At 40.9% G+C, this 22,631-nt stretch overlaps 1 protein-coding gene across 1 annotated transcript in view; it reads right to left on the reverse strand.

Moving 5' to 3' along the window:
• HTR2C (5-hydroxytryptamine (serotonin) receptor 2C, G protein-coupled) overlaps nt 1–22,631 on the reverse strand; it is a 41,684-nt gene that overhangs the window by 6,485 nt on the left and 12,568 nt on the right. Inside the window, exon 2 of the mRNA XM_009084246.1 lies at nt 5,671–5,871. Within this exon, the coding sequence (XP_009082494.1) occupies nt 5,671–5,871 (201 nt within the window). The remainder of the gene's footprint in view (nt 1–5,670; nt 5,872–22,631) is intronic.

Here is a 22,631-nt window from a genome sequence, read left to right on the forward strand (position 1 = left end):
TGTTTTCAGGATGCATCTGAACAAAAGGGGATGGGACTCCTGCTCACAGCATACCTGCTACCAGGGCTGGACTTCCCCAAGTAATCAAACAGTGATGCCTGGACTGATGCTCAATAGCAGCAACCTCAAACAGAAGGTATCAGCATCTCCCTTGCCCTTGGGAACAGATGTGGTGTGATGGTCAATCCATCTTCTATGTAAAACACTTCATAGACTGTCACCATCTGCTGCTGTTGAAGGCAAAATGTTTCACTGACATCTGATGACAAGATCAAACCAATCCAAGCACCACTGACTGAAATCCCAAAGCAGATTCTTTGCTAGGAACTCAGCTTGTTATCAGCTGCTATGATCTTCCTCACTGTGACTCTTGCTTGCTGTGATAGGGAGGTCAATGACCCACTTGGGAATCACAGTACAAACCCTCAGTCAAAAGAGTATCTTTAGATAAAACAACACTGTAGCCAATTCAAACAAAGGGGAAAGAGGCAGGTGAAGCCTTAGTGTTAAGGTCTGTGTCATAAAGCAAGGATTTCTGCCTCACCCACAGCCAGAAGACAGGTCTGAAACAGTTTTAAGAGCAGAGGCCTGCTCTACTGCTTCACCAGAAGCAAGCTGCAGCCTGGCTTACAATGCCAATGTCACCTCTGTGCCCACCAGAGGCTAACAAAAGCTATCAGGATCACCACCAACACAGCACCTCTGCCTGCAGAAACCATCAACTGCAACCTCCTTGCTCATGAGAGAAGAATTTCAATCACACACACTGTCAGACATTTAATGTCAAACATAAAAAGATAGTACTCATAGTCAGGAATCTGTGTACTTTCCCAGGAGGTGAATGGTGCTTGTCTAACCTTTGCTTTGCCAGTAATAGTTGTCTTAACACTGCTTCCTTGTCTCCAAGTGATGAACCAAAAATAGAGCCAGTCTGCTTGGTGGGAAAGGTTTGAGCAAAATCCCATAACACATTTTGACCTTCCATTTGTTGTCTTCTTCATTAGCAGTGTTTTTGTAATTTTTTTCCCCATGAAACATGCACAAAGTTTTGTATGCTAACCGGGGCCTGAAGCCTACAAAAAGAGTCCTGAGTATGTCCTCCTATGCCAAAGCACAATCTCTCAGAAGCAACTACTGCCCAGGGTGGAACAAAGGGTGCTCAGGAGCAAACATGTCTCATCAGCATGGAAACACCTTGCTGAGAAAGACATTGATCCCAGAGACATACTGATGGGCAGAAATGCAAAACAGAACCCTAATCGTGCTCTGAAATTGTGACCCAAGGGAAGCTACATGAGTTACTCCAGTTCCCCTTCACCCTCATGCACAACCTGTTCTTAGCCTGTAAGGAGACTACAATTCCTTTAATATCTGTGATGCCGCTCCAAGCACATTCCTCAAACTGAGGATTTCCCATTGGAATTATCTCCAGTGAGATAGGGGAAGGCTTAACTGGTACCTGGAGGCTCTTTAACATCATTAGGACAGTTTGCATGCATGAGACTGCTCAGTCTTCGTGAGAGACAAATACTCAGGGCAGAAGTAAAAAGCTGTTAGACGTAAGAACACTTAATCTGAGATGAGCATTTACTGATCCTTGCAGCACACATTTTTCATACTTCTATAAATAGATCTCAATAAAACAATGAAGTAGTATGAAAGTTAAATGGGGATGTAAATTTCCTTTTAAAACTTGAATGGTTTATTATATGCACAAACCTCAGATACCTACCTGACATCAAAATTATGATATCATTAGTGAGTCAGAGTAAGAATGAAAACATTTTCAAACAAACAAACAAAAAAGACATGTGGAGTTTGCTTATGGCACTGATACAAAGAGCAGAATTTAAATAATGGCTTTATCTCAGTCACTTATCAAGTATATTGATTTACACTGCTACTAAAGATGTAAAATTGTGAGCCAGAAAATTGGTACCATGTGTAATTTTGGCACTCTCCAGTAAATAACCAAACCTTGAACTTTCTGGGAAGCAGAGGAAAAGCCCTTTTGTGCTAGCAGGCACACAGCTGGGCCACAAGGAGCTTCAGAATTAAAATGTGTAGCTAATTTTCATATCAGAAGCACTGCAAGTGCACCTCCACATCAATGAAGATTTTTCATGCACATTTGCAAAGGGATATTTTCTATATTGTGATATTACCCAGTTAACACTTTCTCCTGTATTACGCAGTGTGCATTTAGGGTTTGACTAGCTCCTCATTACTCCTGCTGAGCACTCCATGGTGTTCTTTGCTTGTTGCCAAAGTGGCCCAAGGCCACTTTCCTCAGAGCAGGATAGAGGGAGTCAAGTGAGTTGGTCAACTCCACATGGTACTTGTGAAAACTTTGCAGCTATGCAAAGTCTGAAGTCTTGAAACAACATCAGGATTCTGCCAGGAGGCTCACACCTATAATTTACTTTCCTTCTCAATTGTAGGGATATTTCTGCTGCCTACGTTTCTATTTCCAGCCTCAGCACAGTGCTATCTGTCACTAAACTAATTTTTACAAGCCCAGCCCTTTACAGCACCCACTTTTTCTCTAACTGAACACAACAATTTTGCTCAGGTTACCTTTGCTAAAACACAGGACAACTGGCTGCAATGTACTTTCATCTAGAACAAAGAGGACTTTGGAAAAGACTCATTCAAAAAGAAATTGTTAACAGACAGGAGGTCTCTGTTATGTTCCCCTACTTAAAAACCTAATCATAGGTTTAGGCTTGTGCAACTTGCCAAATTTGTAGCTCAATGAGCAAAGAACCTCTTTTATATTTTGCTGTCAGCATTAACATTTCAGAAAAACATAATACATAAGCTACTAAATTAAGATAAATTACATGCTTTTTACTTCTTATTTTAAATCCCTATTCAGAAACTGAATTCAGGATTCTTTACATGGAATGCATTTAAAAGTCTCTTCAACCAAAGCAGGATTTAGAAAATGCAAACTGACCAGCTTGAACTTAAGTGTTGCTTTGAATTTGATACTTAATCACATACAGAAGTGCACAAATTCTTAATATCAGAGTGAGGATGAATTTATTTAACCTACTTCATCCTCTTGTAAATAACATGGGATTTCATCAGGCCAAGTGACAGGTAGGTAAGAGCTGGAAAACAACAACAATACACTTTGGATGAGTTCTTCTCTTTCATTCTGTATTCAGTCTATTCCCGTGTCTGTCACATTTCTAAACCAATTTATGAAGTAAAAATAGTTATGCTAAAATAAGCTAGATACATACCAAGAGTAATTTTCTTTCTCCATTTAAAGCAACCTTCTGGAGAAAGCCTGAGTAAATGGGTAAGCCCTATTGTTTGTAATGGGGAGGGTGGAAATCCAACATTTCAGTGCCCTCAACAGTCTCTGCAGAGTATTGATTCTGCCTGTATCTTCAAAAAAAAAAAAGGGATGTAAGAAAAGACTCTCCTGGGCCAGCTGTATCTGCATCAAAGAGAACGAACAAAACACAAAGAGAGTCCAGTCATGCTGTACACCCTCACAGCTGTGATCCTAGCACAGGAGGGCAGGCAGGTACAGCTGCAATGCATCTCCTTTCCCAGCCTGGGGAGGGAAGCTCTACCCAGGGCAGTCCCCAAAGTGTTGTGCACTGCAGACATCCCACTGAGCTTCTTTCTAAAGACTTTTGGATGCTGGAAAATAAATGCAGCATCCACTGCCTTACTGAGGGCTGACAAGCCATGTGCCTGCAAAAGAAAAGTGCCATTCCATCTCCTTTCCAAGCTATATCTTCATTATTTCACCTGTTTCACATCCTAATATAAATGTGGAAATACACATCTCCCGAGAAAGCTGGGCAAAGGTGAGATGTTTGCACTGTGCAGGAACACAAGTCACCTTGTCTATTCTGGCTCAGATACTTTTTTCCTTGGGGTACAGCAGAGTCTGTAATGTGCCTATTTTCCATTGTCATGAGCCCAATCCCCAGTGAATAACTCCAGGAAGAGACAGGCCTATGGCTGTCTTTACATCTCTTTGGTCAGGCACCACATTTCTTACAAGTCCACTTACACAGTGAACCATGCATGAAGTACTTACTTCATTCCTTGGACCCATAGTCCAAACCACAGCTTGGTCCTCAAGGCACTAGTGCTGACAGCCACACTCAGCACTAGCCAAAATTTCTAAGGATATACCTGTAACATCTAAGACAGCACAGGCAGAAATCTGCAAGTTAGCTCCAAAAAATGGAAGCAGAACAGTCTTATTGCCCAGGTTTTGCAATGTGCTACTTAATTCTGCTGAGAAATTTATACATCTTTCTGGAGGGGGATGTCTATCAGCTGCTCCCTCTGCATTACAGTACAACACAGGGCACAAATTCTGTGCTGATTCTGAACTGCCTGTGCAAATCAAGGCCAAGCAACCTGCACCTGAAGTTGTTCACACATGACTACTCATGTACTGAATTCAGCAGCTCTCTTTCCCATGCCAAATAAACAGGATAGAGTGTTCAAAATAATAACAATTTTAAGCAATCTTAAATGAATTGATTAAACCCAATCTAATTTCACTGTGGATTGTATTATCTAGAGGAAATGTAGGAGGCCTGTGACACATGAAAATTTGTTTCTAATAGATATTCTGCTTCTGTTCGTGAGGAGAGAAGGTGTATTTCCTCTATTTTAATTTTTTTTTTTGCTTTTTTTCCACAACCTTTTTCCAAGGCAGCTTCCTCAAAAGTGGTCCCTGTAGCACTGAAACATCCAGTATCATATTCCACTTCCAAAGCAGGCAAGAACTCCAGAGAAGTTCAGGCACCTGAAATATGCTTTTCCTTGCAGTACAGCACTGAAAGTGAGAAATGTTTTCTAAAGGAAAAATTAAATGTTAAATCTTTTTAAGTCTGCCTTTTAGTCAAGCACTACAGCAGATGGAAGTGGTCATACAATTCTAACCCTTTGCCAAATGTCTCTTTTCTAAAGCACATTGAAAGAGGTTCCCACAAAATGTTTTTTCTTCACATAATTCCTGGTATTACAGAGTCATCTTGCTATCATTTTGCCTTTTCTTCCTTATTTTACTGCTGCTTTATTTATTGCTTTTTATCAAAGTGAGACAAACGTGTCTTCTTTTATGTCTTGTCCTCATTTACTATGACCTCAAACTTGCTAGCTCAGTACGAGCAGCAATCCAGCTGTGGCAGAGTACAATATAGGCTATAAAGCCTGTAAGAGAGCAGTAAATACCTTGCTGATAGCCTGCCTTCAATTCTCTGCTGCTTCACTTAAACCTCTACCAGAACCTGAGAGAGTTTAACTGCAGTGACTGCAGTGCAGCCATGTCACTGGTGCTGGCTGGGTTTGCCTTCCAGAGTCTTTGCTAATGTTATTTTCTGCTTTGTTTACACAGCAGTTTTATGGTACCATTTGTCTGTGTTACTGTTGTTATTGGCATATTGATACATACACAGCAGCAATGCTTCAGCCTGGAAAGTGGTGGTGTTCTGAAAAATGACTGCTTACTTTGCTCACTGACCAGTTGCAAGGAAAGGCTTCTATTTCCCAGTAATCAGTGATTATTTTCAGGCATGCAGGCCAGGTAAATTAGTTGGAGTAGCCTCTTAAAAATTCCTAAATGAAAATTGGAATAACACTATTATTCATTCAGACACAGTTAAGATCGTGAGCCACATTGCTTACCTATGGATATGGTCCAAACTGCAGCAATTTTCATAATAGCCTTGGTGCGGGAATTGAAGCGGCTGTGCTCAATGGGATTGCGTATTGCTACGTACCGATCAAGAGAGATGGCACAGAGATGCATAATAGATGCAGTTGAAAAGAGCACATCTAGGGAAATCCATATAGGGCACAACTGTTTAGGCAAAGGCCAAGCATAATCTGAAACATAGAGAGAAAAGAAATGAAAGGAAAAAAGAAAAGGAAGTAATTTGGGAAGCTAGGCCATCATTTCTGAGAAACCATTGGGGTATTTTAACTCTATGATACCAGTAAGGGGTATGTGCATGAGGAGTGGACAAGAAACCTCTCACAGGACCTCTCTGCAGGTAGTGCCTGGCTCCAGACACTCCATGTAGCCAGTTCCCACACATCCATGACCAGTAACTAAAGGGCAGTGCCTCCAAGTGACCGTTCTAGCTCTATTCCTCTCTATTAACCTTTCCACCATATCTTTACAAAATCAAAGATTACATTCCTCATAGTCGTCTCATCACATTCTTTTCACGGATTGCAAAGTGCTTTGTGGCATTACTCCACTCAGGTCCTTTCTAAAGCTCTGTTGATATGTACATCTTTGTTTCTGTCTGCTGAGCAGAAAGGGAGCAGACAGTTTTTCTGCAGTCTAACACCTAGCTAAATGACACTACTTCACCTTTTCTCCCCAGAGAGTGTGCCTTAATAACAGAGGAACACTTGCCTCCTTACAGAGCTGCTGGGATCGAGTGGCTGAAATTTGAAAACTGTTTTGAAGGTAGATAGAGCTGAGCATTGCTCTTTTGAGAAACAAGTAAGAAACAGAACAGACTAGATAGCTGCACCTGACAGCAGCTGGCATGTAGCTCATTTGGGTACCTGCACTTACTAAACTCTTTACTCAGTGCTGAAGTACAGCTTGAGAATAAAAGTGACCCAGAAAGATCCTCAGGGGGCACTGATATTTAAATTAAAGCTCAGAGAAAACTGATTTGTGAATGATATTCCCATGTCAATGCCCAGAATGGATTGTGTGAGATCAATAACGTGTCCTGCCAAGCTCTGGGCTTCTTAGCAAAACAAATCAAGAGTATCTATAGAAGCTGAAAACATGAGAGACTTCGTAATAGTTGAATAATGAGATATTCTTGTGTCTTCATTCAGAATATGGATGTCTGAAGCAATCTAGAAGTTTACCCCAAGGATCAGAATCATCACTCTGCAGAATCAATGCTATATTAAGAATGGTGCAGCTCCATCCTACTGATCTCAAACGGAGGGGAGGAAACATAAGTCTCAGAAATCATATTTTGAAACAAATTACCCAGCCAAGAGAGACCCAGGATACCTTCATGCAGAAACCCAAGATGAACTGAACCAGAGTAAATTATTATGAAATGTTCCAGAGAAACCCAGGAATCTTTCATAAAGATCACAGCAGAACGAGATGGACACGTTAGTTCATTTTACCAGTGGGAAAGCCATAGATGAAGTGCTAAGTACTCACCAAACACACACAAGACTTTAGCTCTGGGGAGATAAGCCATTCATTTCAGCAAGTTTGCACCACTTCTACTAAATGGACTGTAAGTGAACTGAAATCCACAGCAGCAAGCATTTAAGAGGTCCCTATCAAAGGGAACTAAGCAAAGCACTTTGTGGCTAGAGCATCTTTACTTTAAAAGACACCTCTGCTGTACAAATGAATTGAGCTTGGTTAAATTATGACTCAGCTCCTTTATGACACTATGATCAAACTCTGTGCCTCCTGCTTACGTTCACACTTTGCAATAGCTTAGGACATCAATGCCATCAACCTACAGCTGAGCTCAGAGCTCCAGCTAAGCACACCTTGGATTTGCTGGGTGTTTGATGATGCCTCAGTGAATGCTTTAGGGAAGAACTAGTCTGAAATTCTGCAAGTGGTGGCTGTTTTCCTGTACAGCCCCAGGCTTTCACTGCCAGCCCAAGCTAAAACACATTCAGCACACTTTAAACCTCACTATCTCTCCTCTGGGTTGCCAGTGCCAGCTTTCTGCCACAGGCTGAAGTGAGCCACGAGCACAAAGACCCTGAGTGTGCCCTGATGGAGCAAGTGGTGCCTGGGAATGTGTGTGATCACGACTGTGCAGCAGCCTCTGCACAGTGCAACAGTGATGTTTATGGCTATTCCCCTCATCAGACAGGCAGCCAGGAGATCTCCAGTGTCTCCAGAAAGAGACACCAGGCTACCAGGCTTCCTGTGTGTGGGAATGCCTCCAATCTGATCTATGGTGCTGCAGTGGGTACAATCTGATTCCTGACATTTGCTAGACCTGGAAGAGGTTTCTACAGCAACCAGCTCTTCAGCGTTATTGAATGATGAATAGCCTCTCTTACTTCTTCCTTCAAGCTACCCAAACACTTCCCATGACTGATTCCCCCCGGAACAACTTCTCCTATTGATGTGAGCTAGGCACAACATTGCAAACAAAAAAACTAGCAGAAGCAAAAGTGACAGTAAATATTCATACCCATGGTGTGAGGTGAGGAGGTATCACCTGCTGTCAGCCCTGGCACTACAGGAACCTCAGATACCAACAGATCTAGTACTATTGCCCGGAATTACTGCCCAGGCAAACTGTCAGGATGTTTTTGAAGATACAGGAGATAGGAGAGCCCTCCTAATGCCTAATCCTTTTAGTCTTTACTGTCCCAGGGCACTCTGTTATGCTTCTGGCTGAAAAGTCAGTTATGTGAGGAGACATTTTACTTTCTCATGAATTTTCCTAAAATGATCTGCAATAATAAAATGCCACTCTGGAAATTTGTAGAATTGCAGGTTGTAATGCATCACTATACCTTGATAGGAAAGGCATAATATATATTCTACCTCCAAATGTAATTATTTTAAACTAAGCATGGTGTGTGCCTTTGAAAAACACCTACACAGCTTACAAAGCCAGCAATTTGTAAAAAAAGAAAAACAACTTCATTCTAATTCTGTTTTGAATAAATGTACAAAACATAGGAAATGTGCCCTGTGACTGTGCCAAGATGCAAACCAGGATTAAAAAAAATTCTGTTAATGATGTTATACATTTAAAACAATTTTATCCTCAGGAACACTCTATCTGCAGAAGGTAACATTTCTCTAATTTGTTCTATTTTCTCTCATTTCATATACAAAGAATAGCAATCTCCATAAATTTAGAAGACCAGATGACTGAGTGAAATGAATCCTTGGACTCTAGCACTTCTAAGATGTAGTAATTGCATTTCCAATGGAAAGCATTCATCTCAGTCCAAATTTTGCTCCAGAAAGAATGAAACAGTGCTAAACACCTGGGTAAGCAAGAATCAAATTCTTTGCAAGAAACTCTGATTTTTGTACCTCGAATTAATCTGTGCCCTTAAATTCACATATTGAATTCATTGGCTGTTAGACCAGGTACAGGAGTGCTGAAGAGAATTAGATGAATCCAGCAGATCAGAACAAAACTTGGTATTTCTTTATCCACTGTGTAATCGAACTGCAGATTTTTTTGACTCTAGACTTTTTGTGGATGTTAGAAGTTTACACCTGAAAAATTAACAGTGTACATAAGACTATAGAAATGGTATTACTTTTAGATCAGTGTTAGCTTCTGGCTCTGATCGGAATAAAACCACCATGTATAGAATCCAGGAAGGAAACTTTTGCAGAATATTTCTTCAGCCTCCAACGCTGAATAGCACCTTAAGGAATCTTGTCATTCTTCACAGGACACATGGGTCAAACACTCATATTTAAACAGGAGTCACAGTCCCTGGGTGGGATTTTATCTCCTGGCCTGGGATGCAAAAGCAAGCCACAGTTCCTGCATGTCACTGAACAGATGAGATGATCACAAACTGTTGGCAGCAAAAACAGAAACTCAAAAGCATTTTGGCAAAGTCACAGATCATCTCTGTGTGGAGCTAATTTGCTGTCAGATAAGAGTTCCTTACGGTTTTTTGTGCTTTCCATCAAGAAAGACAGCAGCAATGAAATTGATTCACTTTTATGTGCATAAAGGTTTTATGCACATGGGGTAAAAGCATTGCTTAACACTGTTATTATGGTCATTGTACTGTTCACTGCATGAGAGCCAAAATTACCAACCACTGTAGCAGGAGGTGACTGAATATTCCAAAACACAGCAAATGGAAGCAAAATTAATTATGTCAAATGGTAAACCAGAATTACTCCAGATTGTAGGAGAATTGCTGAACTGAAAAAAATAATTAAAAATGTCTGTTACTTGTGTATAAGAAGTACAGTATATAATGTGTATATATATAGAGAGAGTACTAATAGTACAATTAAGTACTGTAGTGCAATCTGCACCAGTAAATCACCTGGGAATATGTGGTGTAACACCTGGGACAGATTTGGAATAACAGCAACGAAGTCCCTGCTTACACCACAATAAAGCAAAGAGTTATGTAAAATTCAGCCCTGTAGCTTCAGGAGTTTTTCAGGGGATGCTCACAGTGTTCTTTCTTTTCCAAAAAAGAAAAGGAATTTGGAAATGGTTTCAGAACACATTTGTTGTGTTTAGCCAGTCCTTTATCTCTATTGAGATGGATAAAAGGATAAAAACCACCCTTCAAAGTGACACAGGAAGAAAAGTGTATATTTTGTCTCATTGTGATATTTTACATATCTATAACAAACATGCACATATATATATATAGTGTTTACATAAAAGAAACAGAGCTAATAGGTGCAGAATAAGTATTAGAGATGCTTATGTGTTCTAATACAAATAACATTGTTCATTGGCTTGCAAAAAGCTAAAATACATGTAATGTTTCTCCTTTAGGAGTTCTGATATTTACTGTACATGTAGCTTTTAACTAGTTGAACAAATTGAACTAAAAAAGGTAGGAGGAAATCATTATGTTTGAATGAATCTTAATCCCAGTACACAGCACAATTTTCCAGCAGTTAAAATGGCAGCACCATATGTGCTTGAAGCACCTTTTGATTATCTTCTAGCTGCCACAGATCTGTTCCACGCCATACACTGATCCACTGCTCTGTGTAGTGCTCTGACTCTTGGAAAGGTCAGTGACAAAGATCCAGGAGATGCCTCAGCTAATTCCCTGAGGAATGAAGATATGGCCTTCCAAAACCAGCAGAGAGCAATGACAGCGCTTGCTCAGGTTTCCTTGCTGTTACCAAGAGCAGCATGAGACAATGCAGACAGCAACCCAAAAAACATACCCAAAAGTTGTCACTTTCTGATAGACTTTGCAGCTTTTGAAGATTCTTTCACACTTACCAGGGAAATCCTCTGCTGTGGGCTGTGGAATAATGCCTACCCTTGCCCACTGCTAAAAGTCCTTTTTGCCCCCACTGCACCATTGAAGCAACTGAAGCATTTTATACTAACCAGACTTTTCAGTGTTCACTTTGAAGTTTCATAGCTGCCACAGGCTTTACAAAAATAGAAAGCAATTACATACAGTTTTAACATTACTGCATTGCATTATTCCCAAGGGAATGAAAGAATTTAAATTATTCTCTTCTCTCTCTCTCTCTCTCTTATCTAGGAAGTAAAGAATTTCTTAGCCTGAAATACCACATCAGTAAGTGTAAAGCTGTTATCTCTTTTTTTGCTAGTTTATTTTCTTTAGATTTACATAGACAAATGACTCGGAGACATCCATATCACCCTGAGTGTCACACAACGAAGGTGCTGAAAATCTGTCTGAGAGGTACAGAACATCTTGCTTGACCCTCAGTGGTTGCCAGCACATCCACAGAAGGGTTCACACATGTGCAGCCAAGCCTCCTGACTAGAGAAACAGCTGGTCTCAAGGGCAGCACTGCCAGTGCTTGTGATTTTATCATCAATAGAGTGGAATTTAATGTTTACCTTTAAGTTTCCAGACTGCACTTTTTTTAGAGGAAAAAAATGCCTATTCTAAAGCTGCCCAGATCCCTTAAATACCACTATTCTAGCACAGCCAAGCAGAGAGACATTCCATTGACTGGAACCTCTGTGCCTAGAAGATGCTGCTTTGCCATAGTGCAACACCACACAAAGGATTTACTTGAGTCTGTGCCACTGATCTTATCCAGGTGGGCTGTGACACCACTTCTGAGCTTTGGTTTTCCTCTGAGCTATTAATTTTTCACCTCTTGGAGCTGTCAGCAAGGCACAAATGGCCCTGGGGCAGGGAGCAGCAGTGATTTTCTTTGGAAGCCCCCAACCATTGAGGGAAACTCCAGAAAAGCTGAATGTGCCTCCAAAGGTCTTTTGGTCCTTGTCACACAAGTTACGGTGATTAATTGATGTGATTGCATTTTATTGCAAATTAAACAATTACACTCTCTCTGCTCTTATGAGAATTTAAAATAACTGTTAGATTTTCCTTTCTATCCAGTATTGCAGTGACTTCCAGTCTTGACAGAATGTGTAAGAAAGAAGGAAATTTAAAGCTAGAACAGATATAATTATCTGATCTAGGGAAAGGTTGCTTGAATATCATGTAAGTAAGACTTAAAATGCAAGGAGTCAGCTCTTCACATACTATATTTAAAGCAACCCTGCTAATAAAATGGGACATTTGCTAAGAAGAACACAGAGAATGCTGCTGATATCCCAAAGGCAGCTCCTTTTGTCTTAAGGAAATACAGTTGTTCTGGTGTCATCTGTCATTCCATGAATCCATATGTTACATTCATCTTTTCATTTATTGGTGGAGTCTAAAATTATGTTTGAAGCCAAAGTAAAAATTTCTAGGCTCAATAATGTTCTCTGCTTGCAGTTTAAGCATCTGTAGCTGCATCTGGAATTTTTACATAGAGTGACACAGGCAGTTAACAGAGAAATGGGACAATTAATTGAATTGTATCACCAAGTTCATAGAAAGGTTTCCTTTCAGCATTTTAACTCCCACAGAGATATGATCACTTCATGCAATTCCAACGTACAAGTTCTTCATAATACTTTATCTAAATGAAATCATAGTCTAATATAATATTCACAGCTGTAGACATTTTCTTTTTACTGGTGTTCTGTATGTCAGCACAGCACCAGGACAGAGGTCTCTCCTCTAATTTCCTCCATGCAGGTAAAGGATCAGCCTTCACCTGTTATTTAAACAACTAATAAAACAACAGTTGAATGAACAAGACACTGGAAGGTAGCCCACAAGCAATCACAGACATGACATGAACACCTCTTAAACAAAATATTTGTTAAAAAACTGCTTCATTACAAAGTGTACAAACTTATGTGACAATAACAGGTGGTTTTCCCTAGTTTTGGTGAAATTGAGGAAGATCCATTATTACAAGAAACAACTGGTAAAACATACACATAATTTGATGGAACTAAAATTCAGAACTAAAAGTTATGTGGCCTTATTCAGATTACAGCTGGCTGCTGAGCAGTTACCTTAGCTGGAACAAAGAAGCCATCTGCTCAAACCCAGAGTTTCTAACATCAGATAAAGTTTAGATTGTGCTTCAATCCTAGGCTCTGGGGCTAGTGAGAGGACACAAAACTATATAGAGGGCATTTTTTAGCCCTTTGGATTAATTTCAGCATAACTGAGTGGCAATTCAGATGTCCCTTCTATTCTGTCAGCAGTCCATGAGCCCACCTTGGATAAATCCTTTTTCTCAGCTCGGACTACCTCCTAGCAATGCAGCAGAACAAACTGGCCTCAAAATCCTGATAAAATGTCTGATTTCAAAGAGAGATATAATAAGGATTTCCTTCATTTGATATGAAGGATTCCATCCTCAGAGAACACAGGTCAGTCATCTTTAACTAGCAGGTGTTCTTACTAAATATTCCAGGGAGATAACCAATAAAAATTTACATACTCTAAACCAACTTCTGAAAACCAACAGCATTAGTTTTGAGCATACAGATGCAGATGTTTTCAGGAGTTTGGCTAGTCTGGTATACTTGGCAGGCCCAGGCAGTGTTTTTTTGCCCTGTGTGAGGGGAAATCCAGAACTGCATCTTGAGATGTAAAGGATAATGTGATATGAAAGTAAGATCTGCTGTTTGGAAAGCATCAGTCATTTTGCCTCCCATTTGATACAGGCTGCTTGATGTGATCAGGATGTGGTCCTCGTTTCAGCCCTTATTCAGCACAGCACTGCACCTGCACCAGTCCTGTGCCAAAGCAAAGTGCAACCCACACTCAAATGTTTTGGTGAATTTAGGGATATTGCAGTAGTTCAGTGAACCAGCTTTTCTTCTTACTGTACAGTGCACCTTCCTCAATAGCAGGAAAGCTATTAGGGACAGTAGGTTAATGCTCTGGCTGCATTTCATGCCAGTGTGAGCCACAGTTTGCTTGTCGGATGAGGTCAACAGCCAGTACAAGCAGTTGCTGAGAGTAATAATGTCAAGAGACCATTTCAGCCAAGGGAAATAAGCCATATTTTGGTCACGCTTACAGATGTTTACTTCCATTCCTAATATTTCTCAGTGCAGAGGACTTGCAAAACACATTCCCTGTTCAGCTTACTCCAAGCCAAAGGGTATGTCTGATTCTTTGCGATTATACAGGTAGAAGTGCCAGTGTGAGACTGCTCCACAGAAGCCACTGCTCAAAACCAATTATTTGGAGGTTGCCAAGAAGCCTAGAAATTCTGCTCCTCATCCCTGAGTGCCATCCACTGTTCTCCTGTCACTGTATACCTTAGATGCACACCTCCCACTTGCAAAGCACTTTTGCCTCTGTGCCCAGACCAACAAGAGACACATCTTTCATTACAGCAGAAATGTCACACTGGAGTTTGTCACATTGAAAACCTACACTGTTGAAATCTGAAAGGTGATAGAACAGCACCATCAGTAGCTTTCTCAAGGGAATAATTTGGTAATCAACACTGTTACATATGTAATAATCCCAAGGAAATCCGTGAACATGTGAGCAAATGCCACTGGAGTCTGGAGGTGTTTGCCACCATGTGCCAATTCAGCATAGTGACCTGTGCCTGTGCAACCTTCCCCAGTTAAAAGGCAACACAATGAAGAACAACTGCCATTCCCTGAAACAGGAATGGAGGAGAATTTGTACATACAGATATTTAATTAAATAACTCTAATAGCAATCTAGAAAATGCATGCTAATCAGTTCTATACTCTGTAGGAATAGCAAAAAAGGATGCAAACCTGGTTTGAAAACAGAAGCATACTTCTGGTTTCTAATATAATCTACTAGGATTCTAACATAATCTACTAACATAATCTACTAGGATTCCTGTGGTGCGACTCAGACGTACACCTGGGGGAAATTCTGCAGATATCTTTCTTTTAACTGAGGAGTAGGCTGTAGAAATGAAAGGAAGTAAACAAGTACAGCTAAACTAGACCAAGTTTGAAAACAGAAGCATACTTCTGGTTTCTAATATAATCTACTAGGATTCTAACATAATCTACTAACATAATCTACTAGGATTCCTGTGGTGCGACTCAGACGTACACCTGGGGGAAATTCTGCAGATATCTTTCTTTTAACTGAGGAGTAGGCTGTAGAAATGAAAGGAAGTAAACAAGTACAGCTAAACTAGACCAAGTTACTTAACTATTTGAGCTCTTCCCATATCTTGCACAATACTTGAAAAATAACATTTCAGTACCTTTTTTATCTTCCAACATGATGGTTCAAAGTCTGAAGTCAACCTGAATTACCCAGCTGTCCTACCCTACTTCTTCCCCCTGTTATTCCATAATGCTTAGATGTTTCCTCATTTTGCCACACCATGAGAACCACAGAGGATACTTTCACAGGCCTGAAAAATAATTTTCCACAGCAGGACTAGGCCTGGGAGCTTTATTGGCAGATAAGCCTGAGAGTGTGGTGCCTGCCAGGATGCTCATTTCTCTCAGCAGCACAGGAGGCTTTCCTAGACAGCTCAGACACCTGCAGGACATGGGTGTGTGAGTAGAGAGCCCCTGCCGTGATCTGCTCCACTTCTATGATGGCAAGAAAATATAAATGTTAAAGGCTCATGTTTAATCGAACATCTCTGTGGGGAGTATGGACGGAATTAGGGCCTGGGGATGTCTCTGCATTAAGCCTTGGAGGGAAGAAGGCTTGCAGCCTTCACCTTGGCATGTTGCAGCACTTCTCCCTTTCTCACCTGTTGAGGGCTGCAGGCTCACTTTATCCTCAGCCCATGAGCATCCAGTGCGAAGGCTGAGAGACTTAACTCCTGGCCCCTCTGTACGATTTGATTCATTCAGACTAGCTGGGAATCAACCTCCTATCTGGCTATGATACTCAGAGGAGACTGTTTTGTCCCAAGTCCCTTTGCCATGAACAGGGCAGGTCACCCTGTCACAAGCATCCAAAGCAGCTCTGGGAAAGCAGGGAAGGCTGCCCATGGCTGAAGCTGCACTGTCCATCTTGAGAGGCATGGGGTTCCTGTACCCATGTCACCCCACGCCTGCCCAGCAGAGCTAATACACCCCCAACCAGCCTAATGCAACATGGGTGATTTTAGATCACCCCTTTATTCCAAGCAACAAATTTGGTATTCAGTGTGACAGGCCAACTCATAAAACCACATGATACAATGCTAAGAATTTACATTATTGTAAGCATTTTGTGCATAATATGTTACTAATTAAAACTGTTCTCTACTAACAGAGTCTACTATTAAAGACTTGAAGCTGGAATATGATTTAACTCTAGATTATGGTGGTTTCCTACTGCAGCATTTACAGCCTATAAAATGCCTGATTGTTGGCAAACTGTGCATGAGGACATGTAAGAGTCAACTCAGCACAGCTTTCCTTACAGATCCAAAGATTTAGAAACACCTCAGACTATGTTAACACATGTATCTTCATCCTCACATCCTGGAATTCAGGTGACATTCCTTAGCCAAAATGGAAACAAACAGGCAACACCATCAATCCTGCCTGACTTTCTGTCCCACTCTGACAAATGATGCAGATATGCAGTTTTGAATCCTAAGAAGGTCTGTGTTAAAATGGTAGTGCAGGATGAGGTGATCCTATTTCCCATAACAATGTTTGGGCATGTGGAATGTATTCCAGGTGGGTAACATCAGAGACGAAGTGAAACTTTACATATGACCACCGTCTGGGTACAGTTGTACTCCTTTGAGTTTTGCAGAAATTGTAAGCCTATTGTAAGTTCCATTAACATGAAGTAGAAGTTTAATTTAACATGGATAAATGAAGCGTGGGTGTACTGATATATTAGAAAGAATACTATTACCCAGAAAATTATAGTGGTCTCATGAGGTGGTAAAGGAAACTAAGGAAATGATATTTAGTTAAGTTATACCAATGGGGTTTTTGATAGACTTGTTTTTGCTTTGTAATCAAGTGCAACATTATTTTATTATCATGGTTATACTATTATTACAGAGTAATCTTGCACTTGATTACAAATCAAAACCAGTGATAACTACGATAATAAAAGAATGTGTTAACGTAAATCTAGCAAAACATAATAAAATAAGTGCTGTGCATCAGGCACAGCATCACTGGGTGGGTGAGGGAGGGGGTTGTCCCACTCTGCTCTGCACTGGTGCAGCCTCACCCCTAGTGCTGGGATCAGTTTTGGGTGCCACAATGTAAGAAGGATCTGAGGCTGTTAAAAAGCATCCAAAGAGAGCTCCAAAGATGGTGAAGGGACTAGAGGGGAAGACGTGTAAGGAAAGGGTGAGATCACTTGACTTGTTCAGCCTGGAGAAGAGGAGACTGATGGGAGACCTCATCAGGGTCTGCAGCTTCCTCATGAGGGGAAGTGGAGAGGCAGGCAGTGATCTCTTCTTGCTGGTGACCAGTGACAGAACCTGAGGGCATGGCATGAAGCTGTGTCAGGGGAGGTTTAGCTCAGTTACCAGGAAAAGGTTCTTCCCCCAGAGGGTGGTTGGGCCCTGGAACTGCTCCCTAGGGAGGTGATCACAGCACCAAACTTGACAGAGTTCAAGAAGTGTTTGGACAATGCTCTCAGGCACGTGGTGTAATTCTTGGGGGTGTTCCATGCACGGCCAGGAGTTGGACTTTGATGATCCTCACAGGTCCCTTCCAGCTCAGGGTGTTCTATGACTCTACAGCTCCAAATGTTGCTCCAAATTTAACAAATACAAATGAGTAACATGAGTGCTGTAGAATAACTCGCTACTGCCAAGATACAAGGTGCACCTATCCCAATATGGACTAGAAAAAGCTTGGAAAAATCATTATGGAAAGTAGATGAAGTAAGATGTAAAAGGCATATTTAAAGGACTTCATCTTGGAAGTTGTTTGTCCTGTACTCATGCTTGTCAAACTCAACTTGCCACGTTATATCAAACAAGTAACCTTGTTCTGTTGCTGTGCACCTTGGATGGACACAACTAGCTAGATTTGAACAGGACAGTAGTCTTGTGACTCTTGTCTTCTCCTGTGTTAAAATGAAATCTCTCTTTCTCTCTATTTGAAATTGGCTGATCAGTAGAAATCAACAAAAACTTAACTGGCAAATTCAAAATTTTACCCAACAAATCCAAAATCTAAAGATCTGAGTGAGAAGTAGTTACCATTCAGAACAAATGCACAGACGTAAGGACAGAGCTCAGCTGCCTCCTAAAACCATCCATCAATATTCACGGATGTCAGACATGCATTTACAGTCTTCTGCATCCCAGTGGGTGCCAAATAGGTATGGTAAAAGCCTGTCATCCAATTTCCATATCTCAACAACACCAAGAGCTGCTGTCTTTGATTGGGGATGGAAATAGACATTTAAAAAAACAAGCGAAGCACCCAAAACTTACCAAAAATAAACACATTGCAAAACAAATTAAACATCAGAAGGTGGAAATGTATTGGTCAGAGTAAGAACTGGTCTGTCCTGATAGCTCCAGCACAGCTGGAGAAGTGAGCCTCCTGCCAACATGTCAACAGGAATGGAAATCAAACCACCCCAAAAATAACCAAGAATCAACAGAACCTTATCAACTGTCCTGCCTTGCCCATAAAATCTCATACCTCAGAGCTGATAGAGGAACTAGGCATTTCAAGCTTGTACATTACTCATTGAACTTTCTAGTCCTGAACCTTTTTCATCTAGAAAGCAAGACAGCATCTTGGAGGAGATTCACTCACTGAACTCTCTGCTGTCACTGTGCTTATCAGACTGCCTGCCGGAATAGTAAAGTTTTCCAACAATCAAACTTATTACAACCAGAAAACACGCAGGCTGGAAAAATGGAATATATATTTGAAACTAATGCATGAAACCAAACTGTTGATATAGCACATATTGGTAATCACAGCTTAGGCCCTGTGACAAGCTCATGCACAAATTCCCCTCATCTCATTAGCATCTTTAATGACAATTTTGGCAGAATAACCAGTAAGGATCCATTCTGTTTCTCTTGTAAGTTGTCCATTCACAACAGGGTTATATTCCATCAATGAGACAGTGTGCAAATTAGTGCAAGGCAGAGCAATTGGCATGTGGCCCCTCTTCCATCAATGCAATTTCCATTTAATTTCCATGCAAGCAGATGAATCACATCAGAGCCTCTTTCCCAGCATGTGCTGATAAAACATAAAGTAGGAACTTAATGCTACCCTTCCTGTTAGGTCTCAGGGAAGTGAACTGGCCTACGAGGGTATTTGTGCATATTTTAATAAGTATTAGACAACTCTAGAACCAGAATTTCAAGAGAAATGCCATGTGAATTGGAAAGAGACATTAAAATAATAATTTGCTGAGTGGAATTTAATGATATCAATTGAACAGACAGATGGGAAAGGAACTAGAACAAAAAGTTGAGTTAATTGACCCAATAATTCAAACTGATGTATTACATTGGTATATTTGTCTTACAAGAGATCCAAGTACATTTCAGAGATTTCACCCTGCTTCTTGAATTTTCTTTCCATCTTGTGTGAAGCAGCTGTCTATATATGTATTGGCCTGTGAAATGGCAGTGATTTTTCCATTCTTTTGAGCTCAAAGGCTGAGTTGCCCCTTTGCATGTACCTCTTTTAAAAATGCAGTAGTCTGTTCTTGAGGCCTTGGCATGTCACCATCTCTCAGGCTGAACTCTTAAGGCAAGAAGTTATGACATTATTGTATTAATCACATAGAGTATATCAAGGTCACCATACACTTAAAAGAAATAGGACTTATTTTCACAAAATGCAGCCCATAACATAATACAGTAAAAGCAACAAATATGATAGGATGTACATGAAGACGCCAAACCACAAAATGCTGACATGAGGCATTCATCTGCACCCAACAACGAACTTTCTAAATGACTAGAGGAAATGGCATCAAGTTGCACCAAGGAAGGTTTAAACTGGCTGTTAGGAAAAATTTCTTCACTGGAAAGGTAGTCAAACATTGGAAAAGACTGCCCAGGAAAGTGGCAGAGTCACCATCCCTGGAAGTGTTCAAAAGACACTTAGATGTGGTGCTTAGGAACATGGCTTAGTGGTGGACCTGGCAGTGCTAGCTTAATGATTAGACTTGATCATCTTAGAGGTCTTTACCAACTTAATGGTTCTATGAATGCAGGGCATAATTCCCAAACAGAACTAGGATGAAAGAGCTTTTCAATGCCACAGTAAGGCAAGACAGAGTACAGAAATACAGCTGACCATCCTTGGAGTCCTTCTGCATTTCCCCTTATGTTCTCCACTATCTGCAGCTGCAACCAGCACAGGAAAATGAGCCATATGTTAATCTTCACAACAGACTGCAAGCAGGACCATTCCTGGAAATTGTAACTGCTCCTTGACAAGTGCTAGGTAACACATGCTACTCTAAATAGTTCCCCAGCCCAGTTTCACTCTGCTGTGATGAGCGAGGAGAGATAGCAAGTTCTCAGCATGAGATAATACATCCTAGATATCCGGTGTGTGGAAGTGTTGCTAGATTTAACTACAGGCACCTTCTAGGAAGGGAAACAAGGGGTTTGTGGGTAAGAGAAAACACAATTAAAAGTAATAACTGGTGTGGGGTGTTCAGGATGGACAGAGTGGATGAAGCTATTGAGATGCACTCCTCTGTCACAGCTCAGACTAGGCTGTGTTTTAAACTTCAGGTCACAAATATTGTGCTTCAAAATGGAGAATATTTTATTTCCCACTTCCCTACAGTAATGTTTGGGTAAAGATTAAGAGGAGCTGCTGTCCTTTCTTCTCTGCTATTCTGGGGAATTTACTATTCCTCTCTTCTTTTTTCCCCTCTTTTATACATATATATTTATTTTTTAAGTCACACTGTTTACAGAAATCAATAGAAGTAAATGTCAGGTCACAGACAGCTTCCTTCCTCACTGAGCACCTGGAGCACCAGCTTTGTGGTGTGGTTGGGGAGGCAGTGCACATTTTAACTGGGTCTTTCTCCAGGTGGGCAATAGACTATGAGAATGAGGGAGGGCTGAGCCAGCTGAACTTCAGTGATTTTGGTAAAGGGACAAGCACCCATAACTCAGACAAAATCTCTGTAAGAAGCTATCACAGGTAAGCCTGTATATACAATGACAGACTAAAATGAACTCAATCTTGGTAAAATACCTGCAGTTCTGGTTAAATCCTTTCTCTTGGTTTTAAAATTTTAAGAATAGGGGATTAAACATGCCTAGGAAGACTGGGAGGCTGTGTCTCACATGGCCCCAGGGTCTGGAGCTGGTGCTGTTCTTCCTTTCAGTTGAGGCTAAATCTGTCTGTGGGAAGCACATTAGTTGTCTTCATTTCACTTGTTATCTCAGTGACCTGCCTGGCACCTTTATAAAGCACCAAAGTTATCTCTGGAACAGTTTATCATCATAGGGTCTTTCTGTTTATGTATAACCATTCGCTTTTCTCATTATCTTGTATCATTTTCTGCTTTGCTAGCAAGCATGTAAGTTTATATTTCTTTTCAGCTAAACTCATAAAAGTTAATTACAATGAAGCAACACACTTACAAACCTACTACTGGATCTAACAGGCTATTGTCATAAAAAGTAAATAAAGATTCATGCATTTAAAAGTGCATTTAGCTTCACTGATCTAGAAGCAAATTGGGCATGAGAAGATTGCACTGATGGCATTAAAACTGCTGCTGGATTTAAACTGACATCAGTAAAATAGACATCTGTAAAACAGATATGCAACTATACACATTCCAGGTTTTGGGGGCTTTATGCTCCTGTGAGTTTTAAAAGCTATGGCATCTTCAAAAATTTTTTTGCAAAAGGATGAAATAAAAACTATAATTGGATATAAACATTTGCATTAAATAACAACATTGAAGCATGTGCCATTCAAAATTGTTCTAATAAATCGTTCTTGAACATAAAAGATTTATTTTATAGTTTCATAGTATGTTTTGGAATAGTATGGGTTGGAATGGACCTTACAGATCATCTAGTCCCAAGGCCCTACCCTGGGCAGGGACACCTCCCACCAGAAAAGGTTGCCCAAGGCTTTATCAGGCCTGGATTTGGACACTGCCAGGGTTGGAGCAGCCACAGCCTCCCCGGGCAACCTGTGCCTGTGTCTCACCACCCTTACAGGAAAAAACTTATTCCTAATAGCTAATAAATTTCCCCTCTTTCATTTTATGCCCATTACTCCTTGTCCTATCACTGCAGTTCCTAACCAGGAGTCCCTCTCCAGCTTCCCTGTAGCCCCTTCAGATCCTGGCAGGTTGCTCTGAGGTCCCCACACAACCTTCTCTTCTCCAGGCTGAGCAACCCCAACTTTCTCAGTCCGTTTTCATAGGGAAGGTGCTTCAGTCTTCTTATTGTCTTTGTGACCTCCTCTGGAGCTGCTCCAACAGTTCCATGTCCTTCCTATCTTGGGTATACCAGAACTGTGTGCAGTACTCCAGGTGAGGCCTCACAAAAGCAGAGTAGAGAGGGAGAATCACCTCCCTTGACCTGCTGCCCACACTGCTTTGGGCACGGCCCAGGACACGGTTGGTTTCTGGGCTGTGAG

Source organism: Acanthisitta chloris, unplaced genomic scaffold, assembly GCF_000695815.1.
Source record: "Acanthisitta chloris isolate BGI_N310 unplaced genomic scaffold, ASM69581v1 scaffold821, whole genome shotgun sequence".
Lineage (NCBI taxonomy): Eukaryota > Metazoa > Chordata > Aves > Passeriformes > Acanthisittidae > Acanthisitta > Acanthisitta chloris.